Here is a 15418-nt window from a genome sequence, read left to right as displayed (position 1 = left end):
CTGAAAGTCCTCAGTGTTAATGTGACAGAGAGAGGATGTGCAGCTTTGTTCATATGGCACTCAGTTTTGTTTTAATTCTCTCCTGTGCTACTACCTCCCAGGGTCCCAGAGTGTGCCCCCTAACTAAAATAGCATTTTTTATTAGCTTGATAATTTGGTGGGCCTCTGTTGAATTTGACCACAAGCAAATGCCTGTCTGATTTGACTATCTCCTAATACATACACACTCAATTATAGTGAGCAAATTTAACTTGCCTCATGAAAAAAATGAAAAATAAAGTTTGCTGTCCACAACTGTGAAGCAGAAAAAGATCACAAAAATTGATAGGATCTTCTGTATTTACAAGTGCCTATTATACCAAGAAATGTCTCCTGTGATGTCAAACAAGTGCTCATCCACCTCACCACCAATACCTGGAAATATTTTTCTCATCATGCATAATAACATAAGTTATTATAGCCACAAAATCATTGAGAAACTGTCATCAATGAAACAAAATTGAAAACGAAGCAACAAATCGCAAGTTTACTTCAGCTGAAGCAGATGATTATACACTGCGAGTACAAGAGTATGTCATTCCAGCTGAGAAGCCATGTTATACACCATGATTGAAATTTAAACTGATAGCAGTAAGCTATTCATGGAAAAAATATGCAATACAGATAACATTTTTGCAAGTATCGAAGTAGGTGAACAAATTAAAAAAATGTTCTTCAATCTGAATAATGTTACAAAAGACTACGTCTTATTCTTAAATGTATAAAACCATTTAAAAGGTTAGGCATCATTAAGTTCAAATATCTCAAAATATAAGGTTTGTAATGGGAGGAGGTTTGATTTTAAAGAAAATGCACATTAAGATGCAAATACAAAGGCAGGAAAAATTTGATTTACAGTATATATTGTACATACTGTAATGATACAAATAATCTTTAGACATGAATCTCGTTAAGTTGGTAATATCTGCATCTAACTCAGTCATTTAAACAAAGCCAGTTATGAAAGAATTTGCATTCAATACTTTCCTCCCTGATCCTTACGCATAGTTGGTGATTTTTCTGTGATGAGGTAAAGTGAACTAAAGTACAGTTCTTAAGTTAATGAAATGAGCAAAAACACAATAGCTATGGTGGATGAGCCATCTATCAACAGACTCATTGTTCTTATGGGTTAAAGTTTTGAGACAGATACCTTTAAAAATGCTATAAACACCCCATTACATCTTAAAACAGACAACAAATATTGTATGACCCCTGCGATTGAGTTTATTTTATTTGTCAGTATCATTGTGGCTTACTGAAAAACAAAGAGGAGCTGAAAAATATAAACATTTTGAAGACACCCTGCTACTGTATATAGCCTAGTATTACATTAGTAACTCCATGAAGATCCCAATGATGCTACTCTCAGCTATATCATTATGTGATTTGTTTCATTTACACACAGGCCCCTAAATGACAACACACAGTCCCTAGCCAAGGAAACTGAGCCCATGTTGTCCACATAAGGACAAGACCAGGAGAAACAGTATGGAGAAAGAATTTAGGATGCAAACTGTCCAAGACTGGGCTGAATGGGGAATTTATTGCTGTTTTAAAGTTCACACTTTGGGAGCTGTCTGGAGGACCCAACACTTTAAGAGCTTTAACAGAGAAGCCCTCTTTCTCTGTGTACTTCATTTGTATTTACTCCCTTTGTCGTGTAAGCTTGCATTTCAAGCAATTTATTTTTTTGAAAATTATGTTTTCCACTGTTAAAATGTACAGGAAACCCTAACCATACGTAATTTTGTACTAAATGAAGCTACAATTGTGTAAATGTAAAAGATGTCTATATCTCACCAGAATACTTAAAAGGAAAAAAATGACAAAATGTTTTCTCTTTTGCACCCCAAAATTGATACTAACAATGTAGAAGCTAGTGTATAGGAAGAGAGTCTTTGCAGTGGTCAGTTTTCATGTGTTCTATCGCCTGGGGATTCAAAACACAATATGGAAAACAATCCTACACTCTTTCTTGGAAACTTGTACATGACATACTGGAATGTTTTTGACAGAGAACTAGTGAAAACCACATCACACCATGCAAAAAGGTCTCTTACCCGACTGTCTTCCTGGATCTCCCATTCAGTGTTGAAAGGCTGAAGAAGCTGTGTTTGAGAACAATTGGAGAACTGAAACAGACTGGAAAAAGTTCTTCTGTTTTCTGGTGTATCAGGAAAGATCGCATCTTGGAAGTTCACCCCATGAGGGAGTATGTTATAGTTCTCATCCATCCTATAAAAGACAGAAATGGTTTGGATTACACATTGATGATTCACAGATTAGAGAATCACTGTGAGATCTATGAGACTTCCATCCATCCACCCACAATCTACTTATTCGGTTCAGGGACACCTGGAGCTGGTGCCTACCGCTGTAGCATAACATTGCAAGTGGGTGACTGTCCTGGATGGGAGACTTGCCTATGTGAAAAATTTAGATTTTGCTTTATTAATTTAATTGGTAACACTTTAAATTAGGTTTATTCATCTCTGCAATGTGACCTACTAACAGAACTTCAATTTGGAGTGGTCTCAGGTGGCTTAACTGAAGCCTATGTTTCATTTGACATTACATATTTAGTATAAGATCTGTGTATCCTTCACATTAACAAGTAATTTTACTATTATGTCAATATGCCACACTGTACAGAGGTAAATAACCTATCTACTCATCCATCCATCCTTTATCCAACCCACTATATCCTAACTACAAGGTCACGGGGGTCTGCTGGAGCCAATCCCAGCCAACACAGGGCGCAAGGCAGGAAACAAACCCTGAGCAAGGCGCCAGCCCACCCCAACCTATCTACTCATGTTTTATAAGTGTTTTCTTTGTTACGATGAGTTACATAAGTAAGAGATGCATTTTTGCAATTTTGCAGTACCTGAACTAAAGTGCCAAGGTTTAATTTTATATAAACCAGTAATCTAATTGTAATAATTTTAGTAAAAATTATAACAAGATCAATAATTCATATTGCGCTTTAATGACTTATTTTATTTGGCATCTTCAGTATAAAACAGGCTGTTCCACAAATGTGACATTCTCTACCAAACCACCCACCCTCCTCCTTGTTTTTGAGTAAGCAAACAGGTGGTCACACTGAGGACCACTTTCAGGAATGTGAAATGTTACAGTGTCATTAGAAATTCACAAGGAAAGGCTTTGCTAATTTTTATGTGGTATGCTTTATTTTATTAATCAAGAAAATAAAAGGCAACACAAGTGATAACCGTGTATTCTTCATGAGGTAACATTTCTATTTGCTTGAGTTTTAAGTTGTTAGGAATTTAATTACATTCAACCCAAGAAAGAATAAACTGCAGTAAAGGACCTCAGTGTTTATTCTACTAAGAAGCATTGATTTATTTTTATTGCATATGATTGGCAATAAAGTATAGAAATTAACACAAAAAATGTCATTTGTCTATAGAAACAGGACTTGAAATAATAAAGAATAACTGAACATGAACTTTGTTGCTCACTGGCCGTGTGTTTGCAGCCTGCTGCTCATACCTGGTATCTAACGGTGTTGTATGCCCCTCTTCTAAGTTATTTTCAGGAGATAATTCACTGTTATACTGTTAAGGTCTGAAATGGCTTGCAGAAATTCCCATGGTGTGTCATTCTAACAGTGGAAGAGAAATCTTTGCTTATTTAGGAGTTAGGCAAAATACAGATTTTCACTTTATTTTAATTAAGCACCAATTAAAATAGAGGTCAAGGAAGTTATATGTAACAGCAATTAATAATAATAATTAAACATAAGGGGATTATTTAACTTTAGTATTTCTAATAATGTTAAAAGGCAAGAAAACTTTTTTTTAATTCTACATCGAATTATCATTCATAAACATTTGGTTAAAAAAGTAGAACTAATAGTTTTGTATTGTGTATGTTTCCCTAAAGACTCAAACCACCGAAGTCTGTAAATTTCAGCTGCCAAATGAGTGAATTTCTGCTCACATAATGCTTTTTCTGCTATTAAGGCAAATCTTTGTCTCCAATAATTCAGTCATATTTATGGTTACATTCCCAGTAATATCAGCTGCCCTGGATCGGACAACAGTTCATTACATCACACAGATGCTCATAATGGCCACATTACACTTTCAAAAATTAGTAATTGAAGGACTGTGCAGATTCCACCAAGGAGTGATAGAGAATGAAACCCAGGTCTCAGAGAATGTGAAGAAGCAGAGCTAACCACTGAGCTACACATCCATTAATTTATCAATCCATTTTCTCTAAAAGCTTTGTGAGAACAAGCCTCTTGAAGCAAACTTATCTTATATTATCCACCACTCATCTTTCTAACCTGCTTTTTCAGAGCAGAGTCATGGGATTGCTGCAGCTAAACCAAGCAAGCAATAGGCACAAACTAGGAACTATGCCTGGATGGAGTACCAGGCCATTGTAAGGTGAACACATACAAACACACTCGGGACAATTTAGTAACACCAATTCACCTAAAGTGCATATCTTTATTAACTTAATTCTTTCAGGCATTCTCCTACTAGTATACAATTAAGTCAATAAGTACATTTAAATGGGCACCACTTCTTCTCTTCATGCTGTGTGACCTGTTACTGCCAATAATTAATAAATTATATTATATATTATAAATATTATGTCTGAACATAAAACTGGAGTGCAACTGAACAGAATAAGTCCCATCTTATCTGTCCACTGAACATGCTCTCTGGGATTTCTGAATGAAATTCATTTTGTGAATTCACAACTTCATGGTGACACTATAACAGCTTGAAAACATCACAAAGGCTTCTCTTTAGTTTTCCAAATGTAAAATCTGTAAAATGTTTGATTGTTTTAGCAGAGATCTTTCAAATGAGAACTAAATTAGAAATAATATGCAAACATGGCCCCCTTGCTCAGCTTATCCCCAGGTTTCATAAAACTGAGCAGCTGGAAAGTATAAATTCTAATTTATTTGTACACATTTCAATTTGATGTCAGCACAAAATATTGCTTTTCCACTCTCTGAGGTATTAAACATTTCAGAGAACCAAATTTTGCCCCCAATCAATAAGAAGCCTAAACATATTATTATAATTGATTTTCCACTTCATGCAACTCAAGGGTGCTGTACACAAAATGAGAATAAAAAGAAATGTGAGATAATTATATAAAATGGTGACACATGGAGGCTTCAAATCCCAACACTATTGTTCATTGGAGAAGAGCACAGATGTTCAGATGCACAAACTTATAGGCTACTGACAGCTGACCTCCTCTTTAGTCACAGTGAGAAACAAACAGAGGACGTTAGGCGGCTTCTACATGTTCTTGTTGATTCAGCAATCTGTTGCTTTACTAAAATATACGAAGACACACATGGATAGCCCCACTTACATTACATAATTCAATTCAATTCATTTTTATTTCAAACACTTCAAGTCACAAGCTTAGATCATGGTAGACAATAATAAATATATTTCTATAACCTGTAAAATCTGTCTATACCAATATTGATATATATAATATTGTAAGAGCTAAAGTCCATCTTGACTAAATTGGGTTTACCAAAGAAGTTTAGAGTAGCCAAACATGCTAAGCTGAGTATCTTCATAACACAGAATAACCAGGAGGGAACATGTACCCTTACATAGCTCAGAGGCTCATATAATGGAAGGACTGGAAAGACAATAATGTTTGGATACTTCATCCCCTGGTACTCTAGATGGCAGCATCCCTGGGTTAGGGATACTGGTGGGCATGATGGGATTTATAGTCCAGGGGGAGCTGGCAGAATTAGTATCTCCTATTTTCAGGGGCTTCTGTTCAACCTGGAAGGGCTTCAAGGTCATAGATAAACAGAGCTATTTGCTGCAAGTTGCACTTGTGTTTCTGCCTGTCTGTGTCGGGTTAGGGCAGTTGTATAGATAGATAGATAGATAGATAGATAGATAGATAGATAGATAGATAGATAGATAGATAGATAGATAGATAGATAGATAGATAGATAGATAGACACTTGGAATAAGCTACCAAGTAGTGTGGTAGACAGTAAGACGTTAGGGACTTTCAAAACTCGACTTGATGTTTTCTTGAAGGAAATAAGTGGATAGGACTGGCAAGCTTTGTTGGGCTGAATGGCCTGTTCTCGTCTAGATTGTTCTAATGTTCTAATGCCCAGCTTTCAAAGGAGGGGAGAAAAACATAACTTACATCTACAAATATTGTAGAGAAAATAAATGTCAGAGGCACACTGTCACTTAGACAACTGCAGCTAAGAGATGTCAGACTTATCTGACTTTGGCCATTGAGGCCACCATCCTCCACTGTTTATTTTGATGCGGGTTAATGTTGCAGATTTTAGAAGAACACAGCAGAAGTCAAACATTGGATCTACCACTGATTATGACTTAAGCACACTTTTCAAGTTCATAAGACGTAACCTTATTGAAAATCCCTGAGCCTGTCTGTACTGAGACTACGTAGCAGTCCTCTGGACATCCCACGCTCAATATATGGGCCCTTCTTGCTGCCCCCTATTTGTCTGCCTGCTGCTATCATACTTTATCAGTCACTCAGGCTTCTCTCTATCTCTCTCTCGTAGTTTCTCTGTGCCTCTTTTTGACATTTCTAGGGTAGAGTTGCCACCAGAGTTGTACCCTGGACCTGATTAATCATGATTAGTCAGCACAATAAGAAATGGGACATTTTAAAAATAAGGAGAGGCCACATGCTGTGGTAACATTCTGAATGTTTACAATGTTTACACAGAGGTTTAACAAAGACAACTGCAAGTGACATTTTCTTCAGCAACACCTGTAGTCTAAAGTCAGAAAAAATGCAAATCCAACAGGAGAAAGGCTATAATAGAAATGCTTGCTGTACTGTAGAGAAAATTATATTTAGACTGAGATCTTTAGCATTTGTTAAAGTGGAAATCTGAAATTGTCATTGAATAATGCATCATGATGATACATACGTTTTGTATGAAGTTTCAAATTGCACTCTAGCTAATCCATGATTCACTAGAGGACAATTCCATATTAAGCTGCTCAGAGCAGAAATCCAATGACGTGCTGCATATAAATTACAGGCCAAAAGGTTGCTGAATAACACAGCATGGCAATATGCGAATCTTTCCCAATAGGACAGCAGTTAGATTATCTTTTTAAGCAGAGAATCCAAAAACTTAAAAGTAATAGTGATCCTTGACATGGTAAATTAGTATTATTTCTTATCTTACAATGTGTTTTGTAAAAGAAATTATGGTTCTTTGCTATTTATTCATGTGAAGGGATTGTTCAGACAAGAGCATGCTTAGAGCTAGATCACCAAAAGAAAGGCACTGGCAAGGCAAGGTGTTCCCCAAAGCCTCCAAGGCTATGAGTTTACCACTTCAGCTGCAGTGTAACATAATTCCCTGGTTGCCCAACACAACGCAAGCTAATAAATGGAGTTGTAGCCTAGTGGCCCTGCAATAAAACTAGGGCAGCACTCAATCCCAGAAATGTGTTCAGAGTTTGACAAAACTGACCTGGGCAAGGGGTTTAAAGTACAATAGTTCTACTACTGAGGGCATCTAGTGTCTAGTCAAGAAAACTGGTTGGGATGAAGACAAGTGGAAGAAGATAGGGCTGTGAAAAAGACAGTGAAAGTTTGATGGTGAAAAAAAACTGAGTGTTTGTACTTTAAAGGTACATAAGCCACCAAATCTCCTGATTTTCTATTGTTGTTTATTTAATAATTTCCTGTTCACTAATCATTTTATTTGGATTTATTTATTTATTTTAGTTCTTTTTTATGTTCATTTAGTCTGTCTTGTTGTCTATACATTGAGCCGAAAGGGATACAGCTTCAGTTGGTATCCTTCAATAAGGGCGCGTAAATAAAGGCGAGCTTCAAAAAGGCGACCTCAATTGGGCACAGCGAATAAAGGCAAACGCAACAAAATTATTACAGAAAATGTATTTGATGAAGGCAATGATTGAATGTATAAAAAGGCGAAAGCAGGAATATTAAAACATCCAGTTAATTAATGCATGAACTTCTAACGAACTGTTTCTAAAGCTCTCTATATTTTGAACATTTTCAAATCCTATATTCAGCGCATTTCCAGATGTGTTTCCCGTTGATAGTTTTCTCCTTTCTGAATGTGTAGCCTTCGACTACGAGTAGATCTGCACCTTTGTTGCTCTTCACATATTCCAGAGCCATTTGAACTAAATTATCTATCCGCGCCCAATTGAGGTCGCCCTTTTGAAGCTCGCCTTTTTGTGCACGCCCTTATTGAATAGAGCCACTTCAGTTGAAGAGCCTTAATCATACTTAATCATACTCTCGATTTTCAGACCTCCCATAGTGCATTCAGACCTAACATTTTTACTTCCTATGTGTAATACTTTACATTTACCTACATTAAATTTCATCTGCCACAAATCTGCCCAAGCCTGTATGCTATCCAAGTCCTTCTGTAATGATATAACGGATTCCAAATTATCTGCTAATCCACCTATCTTGGTATCAACTGCAAACTTAACCAGCTTGTTACTTATATTCCTATCCAAATCATTTATATATATTAAAAATAGCAGAGGGCCAAGCACTGACCCCTGTGGAACACCACTCTTAACATCGGCCAGTTCTGATGAGGTTCCTCGCACCATCACCCTCTGCTTCCTGTGTCTGAGCCAATTCTGTACCCATCTATCTACACACCCTGAACTCCCACTTCTTTTAGTTTGATGTCCTACCTCTCATGTGGCACCTTATCAAATGCTTTCTGAAAGTCAAGATAAACCATATCATATGCAGCACTCTGATCTTATCTTTTTGTTGCTTCCTCATAGAATTCCACATAGTAGCAAAACAAGACCTCCTTAATCTGAACCCCTGCTGACTGTTCAGTAAAACTCCTGTTCTTGCCAAGTGTTTTGTTGATCTATTAATTGTTTCTTTTGGATTTCAGGTTTTTGATTATTTTGCTCTGTTTCCTGGTATTGATTTTTTAAGTTAAGGATTTGTTTGTTACATTTGTTTTTTTGAATTTTTGTACATTTTTTTTGAGTTTTTCTTGCTTTGAACTTTGTTTTTGATTTAGTGAAATAGTGAAGTGTTATATAGGCACACTTATTTTTTGTCAGAGGCATATCAAATGTTAAACAACACTGATTTATAAAACCTCTGCATTTAGTATGAGGGTTTTGGGTTCTTCTACTATCTTAAATGAACTCTTGGCTGGTGTACTGTGCCTTGTCGACCCACATGCTACTGCAGTTTTCTTAATTCATTAAGTATTTGTTGGAAGGAAGCAGCGAGACCGCTGACTTGCTTACAAAATGCTCCTAATCACTCATTTATTTCCATGACCTCTTTCTTGTTATGTCTTAACTCCTCTATTACAGGTTTCACCTTGGGGTCAATTTTTAGGAATGTTCAAACATACCACTGAGCCCAGTGTGTGTGGTTGAAGGAATCACATGGGTAATAATGAATGTCTGAGATCAGGAGATAATCGTTTGTCAAAATAACACGCAAAAGTCAATGAAACAGGAAGTCAAAAATCACTAACGCCACAGCCAACAAATGAGGCGTAACGTTAAAAAGCTCTGAGAAGGTTTTAGTAAATGTTTCAAATCTTGGAGATGCATCATGCCTCTCAACAAGCATATTGTTGGTCTCACCGACAGTGTCCCAAAATGGTGGCATCCATATCAAAAACAAAGTGCTAAATTTACTAAGAAAGACACTAAACAATAATAATGAAAGTAATGTAACAGACAGAAAATAACAGTTACGGTGACTTCTCCATGCTACAAAACCTTAAAACAGAAGACTTATTTCTGCAGAAGAAATATATTCAAAGCAAAAAAAACTAAATTTAAAAATATGCCCGAATCACAACAATAGGTTATGCATGAAGTCAATTGAGACTCAGTGCAATAGCACTGATAACAGAGAAAGCTTCACTTTTGTTTTGCCTCCCTGTCTTATCGTGTGACTTTTGCTTGATTATTTTTGTCAGGCTATAACAACTCATCTCTTAGGATGAACAGAAAGAGCCACCACACTTCATAGGCTCCAGCAAGCTTTGGAAGAACTGATCTGGTGGAAAAAAATGTTAACACCAACCCCATACTGGAGTTAACACATTTAGCAACTGATAAAAAGTGACATAATAATAATAATAATAATAATAATAATACATTTTATTTATATGAGCACCTTTTCCATACTCATTCATTCATGGGTTATGAATAAATAAAAAAGCTAAAATGCAAAATCGTAAGAAGTTCCTATATTAGTGTATTAAAACAAATGCATGAATTACATGACATCCTCAAACCTGTTTAATCCAATTCAGGGGACTGCCATTACAGCAGCAGACAGCAGGCAGGAAGTAACCCTGGACAAGGCATCAGTCCATCACAGTTTATCCATGTACTATAACAGGGCCGATTTAACCTAACCAGCACATCTTCATGATGTGGGAGAACAAAACAGAGTATACAAAGAGAAAATCCACACTGATAAGGGAAGGACATGCAGCATTCAATTAGCAGGTATGGATTTCAAACTCAGGACACTGAATCTGTGAAGTAGCAGCAATACCCACTGTGCTGTGCAACATGATAACATAACCTATACACAGAACTTCATTGTAGAGAAACCCCTTGATAAATAAACAAGCAATCCCACTGGACAAATATTATGTGAGAGTGCATGGCCCAATAATGCTTCAGATAAACCACTAGACTTTCACATTATATCACAATCAAAACAACCCAGATAAGACTGATTTTGCAAAATTTTAATGTTAAAAAAGTATCAGCAGCAATTCAATGGTGAAACGTATGACAACAGGAATAGGAAAAATGGCACTGTAATTTACACAAAACAATCTCATAAGATTTCTTACAGCAAGGCACCTGGCTAAACATCATGCATTCTATGGACCACACTAGTTGGCTGTTTGAATATCTTTGTGGCATGACATGGCAGTGGTGTAGCTTGAGTTCATGCCACTTGGAGTAGAGCGGTGCTTCAATTTGCCACCCTCCAACATATCTGAATATATGAACCTATTTTAAATAGAAAAATAAAATGACGTATAGAGAAAAACTTTGCACATATTTGATCATTGTGGTATATGGCTGGCCATTCATCCCGACCAATACCCCCAGGCTACCAGATGGAGCCCTTCCTACAGCATAGAGGTGACCCAAATTCCAGCAGGGCATCATGGACAGTGGAATTTTACATCACAGCCCTGCTAGATACCATGGGGGCCTCCAGGGGATGCTGCAGGTAGGAACAACAGTTATTTTCCATACAACCCGGAAGTGCATCCTAGTCACATGGACAGAGGAAATGAAGTTCTTCCGAGTTGAAGAAGAGGAGTTTTTATCTGACCCGGAAGTATTTCTTTCTCTGTCCATGTGACTGGTAACACTTCCGGATCAGATAAAATCTCCTCTTCTTCAACCCGAGTCATGGACTATAAAGGACTATGGGAAATCCCAGATGGACGAGCTGAGTCAGGAGGAAGGGTGGCAACGCATCTGGGAGAGTGGAGGATTGATTATTGGTTATTGTATTGGTGATTTATACGAGTATTGTGGAGAGGAAGGTGTTTTGTGCCCATTATTATTATAATAAATCCATTATTTGGACTTTTATCTGGTGTCTGATCTGAGGGTTTAAGGGGACGACAGTGCCCCCTATCTGTCACATCATATATAGAGAAACAGTATAATGTTTCACATATAATTATTTATAAGCATCAGCTAGACAAGAATATAGTATAGATGCACTGATAAGCCGTGTTCTAATTATTAGTTTAATATAATTATGCTGCGAAAACCAGAACCAGTGTAGTGTACAAGTGATAGGTGGGGATGCTTTCTGCGCAGAGCAAGAACGCATTCGGATTCATAATGAAACAAAATTATAAATTGTAAATTAGTTATTTATCTTCGTAGACATTATTATCCGTGTCATGTTTATGTTTATTTTTGTTATTGCTTCATAAATTTCAACTGCTGTGTGTCTAATGCCGTCACAGAAGGAGAGTCTGAAAATTATTTTTGAAGCATTTGTGGATTTTACTTTTTTCATTCATAAATGATATTTTTCTGAACCCTGCTGGTTACACACGAATTGTACTCAGCCAATAATGCCGCCCCCAAAAAAGTGCCGTCCGGGGCAGACACCCCTAGCTACGCCACTAGACTAGAGTGACTCTCTCTTGTTTTCTTTTTGGGTTTTTTTATATTTTTCTATTAATTTTATTGCAATCCATACAAAGCAATCAAGTTTTTACAAAAAGAAAAATTGAGTTAAGAACAGGTCGATCCCCACCCCTGAGAGAGAGAGCAAGCCAAACGGCGTAAAATTTAAGGCTTGTAAACATACCTAAATTAATAAATTCTCTGTGCTTCATGAACTTATTTTAAAATATTACTGATTAGATCCTGCCATGTTTTGAAAAAAGTCTGTACGGATCCTCTAACTGAGTATTTGATTTTTTCCAATTTCAAATAATATAACACATCGGTTTCCCACTGACATAAAAGAGGAGAGTTTGGGTTCTTCCAGTTTATCAGAATAAGTTTGCGTGCCAAAAGTGTAGTGAATGCAATCACAATTTGTTTGTCTTTCTCCACTTCTCTAGAGTGACTCTCTTTTGAGACACCAACTCACTAAATCATAAATCTTCTTGTACTGCCGAAGTTCTTACAAATGTCTACTTTTCTCTCTATATGACTGTATGTCTCCTCTCTTTGAAAACCATCTTGTTTATAAAGGCCATTTCTGGTAATAAGAACAGCTATGAAATGACCAGCAACAAAGTAAATGACATCCACTATATATGCAATGTAAAGACCCATACAGAATAAAGAAACATTCACATGTGTAATAATCTTACATACTAAAATGGTGGTTGCAATCAGCTGAGGTCAAACAAACTAAATATCTAGGTGGCTGTGCTACAAGGCAAAAGGTCCATGGTGAGAGGGGCCAGCAACAAATAGTATGAGGAAAGAACAGTCTGGAGCAGCTCCACCCTTCTGCCTGACAACAACAATTTACATTTCTTAAGAAATCTTATTTTATGAAAATACGTTTTTAAAGAAATCATCATTTTCCTTCATGCTTAATCTAGACCAGGGTTGTGGGGGGTGCTAGACCCTAGCCCAGCTAGCACAGGGTGCAAGGCAGGAACAAACCCTGGACAGGGTGCCAGTTTATCTCAGGGCACACACACACACACCCAACACACATCAGGGTCAATTGAGCACCGCCAATTCACCTAACCTGCAAGTCTTTGGACAGTGGGAAGAAACTGGAGCACCTGGAGGAAACCAACACAGACATGGGGAAACATGGAAACTTCAGGGAGAACCCTAACCCTGGTCTCCTTACTGCAAGGCAGCAGTGCTACCACTGTGCCACTGCATTACGCTTCTCTAAAAATCACTTACTATTATTCTTATATTAGTGAAAATAATAATATTGAAATAACAAATCAGCATAGAAAAATCAAAGAGGTAAACAGCAATTTCCTTAAATTGAGTATTTTTTCTGTTAGAAGTTTGAAAAGATAAATATCTGAGGTAGAGTTGTTTATAGCTGAATGTAAGTTTAACATTCTGGCTGAACAAATCCAAAAGATAGGGACACATGCAGAGTAATTAGCAAGGCTCAATGGCTCAGTGTTGCCTTAACATTAAAGATCATTTCAATATGAGCATAATTCAAATGGAAGATAAGCAACATCCTAGTGAGAAAATTTGAGTTACAATAGAACTTTCAAATATAAACCACTTTCACTCACAGAACCCAGGATATTTGTTTTAATCAGAAATATACTGGGATGTTCTTGTTTACACATTTCAAGACAACCTGGAAATTCCTCAAGATGATAGCATTTACAAACCCAGCCCGAGACAAGGGGCATGAAAGGTTCTCCTCAATCACAGATGTCACTTGGTGAGCAGCAACTCTTTGTTAATTTTAGTATTTGTGTAATAAATTTGTATCTGAAACATGCCATAGATTTAAGATATAAACAATGCCATGGATAGAGAAAAGAAAAATAGCAGAGCCTATGTGAAACAGCAAGATTTCAAAGAAGAAATGTATCATATTTTTTACTGTTCCCTAAGGTTGCCCAAAGCTCCGTTTTCAGCACAGAAATGCTATGTGCCTTCTTTTCGGATTGTATACAATCTCATAACTCCCTTGACTGTTTAGAGGACTTCACATGAATGTGTCTGGTGTTAAGTGGGAGAACAGCTTCCTAATTTCAGAAGCTGCCCACTTTCTAAACACTCTTCAAAGCTCTAACCTTCAAATGTAAACTCCTACTCTAACTCATCATCCCTTGAGTCCCTTGCATCAACATCAGCTCATCTCATTCATAACTGGTATGAAGTTCTGCTCCCCCTTACAATCTTCTGGCTTTATTCACACATAAACAGAACAGGGAGATTCCTGTGAATTTTACTAGGTGTTCACCTAAGAAAGTGTCTGATTGGGGTTCCTGGAACACTTGCACACGCTTTGACCTCAAACTAATAGAAATAACCTAACAAACCAATTTTATAATATTTCAAAAATGAGTGCTTATTTTAAGATTCTTTATAGCTCTTCCAGCCAAGAAGCAGCAAGAAATGAAAGAGCTACAATCAAGTTGGAAAATGACTGGCCAATACGAAATACAGTCAGTCATATGAAAAAGTTTGGGAACCCCTCCTATTTCTTTGGATTTTAGTTTATCATTGGCTGAGCTTTCAAAGTAGCAACTTCCTTTTAATACATGACATCCCTTATGGAAACAGTAGTATTTCAGCAGTGACATTAAGTTTATTGGATTAACAGAAAATATGCAATACGCGTCATAACAAAATTAGACAGGTGCATAAATTTGGGCACCCCAACAGATCAATACTTAGTTGAGCCTCCTTTTGCAAATATAACAGCCGCTAGACTCCTCCTATAGCCTTAGTGTCTGGATTCTGGATGGAGGTATTTTTGACCATCCTCCATACAAAATCTCTCCAGTTCAGTTAAATTTGATGGCTGCCGGTCATGGACAACTTGCTTCAAATCATTTCATAGATTTTCGATGATATTCAAGTCAGGGGACTATGACGGCCATTCCAGAACATTGTACTTTTCCCTCTGCATGAATGCCTCTGTAGATTTCAAACTGTGTTTTGGGTCATTGTCTTGTTGGAATATCCAACCCCTGTGTAACTTCAACTTTGTGACCAATGCTTGAATATTATCCTGAAGAATTTGTTGATATTGGGTTGAATTCATCCGACCCTCGACTTTAACAAAGGCCCCAGTCCCTGAACTAGCCACACAGCCCCACAGCATGATGGAACCTCCA

General features: G+C 37.1%; 1 protein-coding gene across 1 annotated transcript in view; it reads right to left on the bottom strand.

Moving 5' to 3' along the window:
• ccdc3a (coiled-coil domain containing 3a) overlaps window positions 1-15418 on the bottom strand; it is a 118083-nt gene that overhangs the window by 64502 nt on the left and 38163 nt on the right. The window contains exon 2 of the mRNA XM_039761285.1: window positions 2103-2277. Within this exon, the coding sequence (XP_039617219.1) occupies window positions 2103-2277 (175 nt within the window). The remainder of the gene's footprint in view (window positions 1-2102; window positions 2278-15418) is intronic.

The sequence above is a fragment of the Polypterus senegalus genome, chromosome 8 (genome assembly GCF_016835505.1).
Source record: "Polypterus senegalus isolate Bchr_013 chromosome 8, ASM1683550v1, whole genome shotgun sequence".
Taxonomy (NCBI): Eukaryota; Metazoa; Chordata; class Cladistia; order Polypteriformes; family Polypteridae; genus Polypterus; species Polypterus senegalus.
This window is presented reverse-complemented; position numbering and strand designations above follow the sequence as displayed.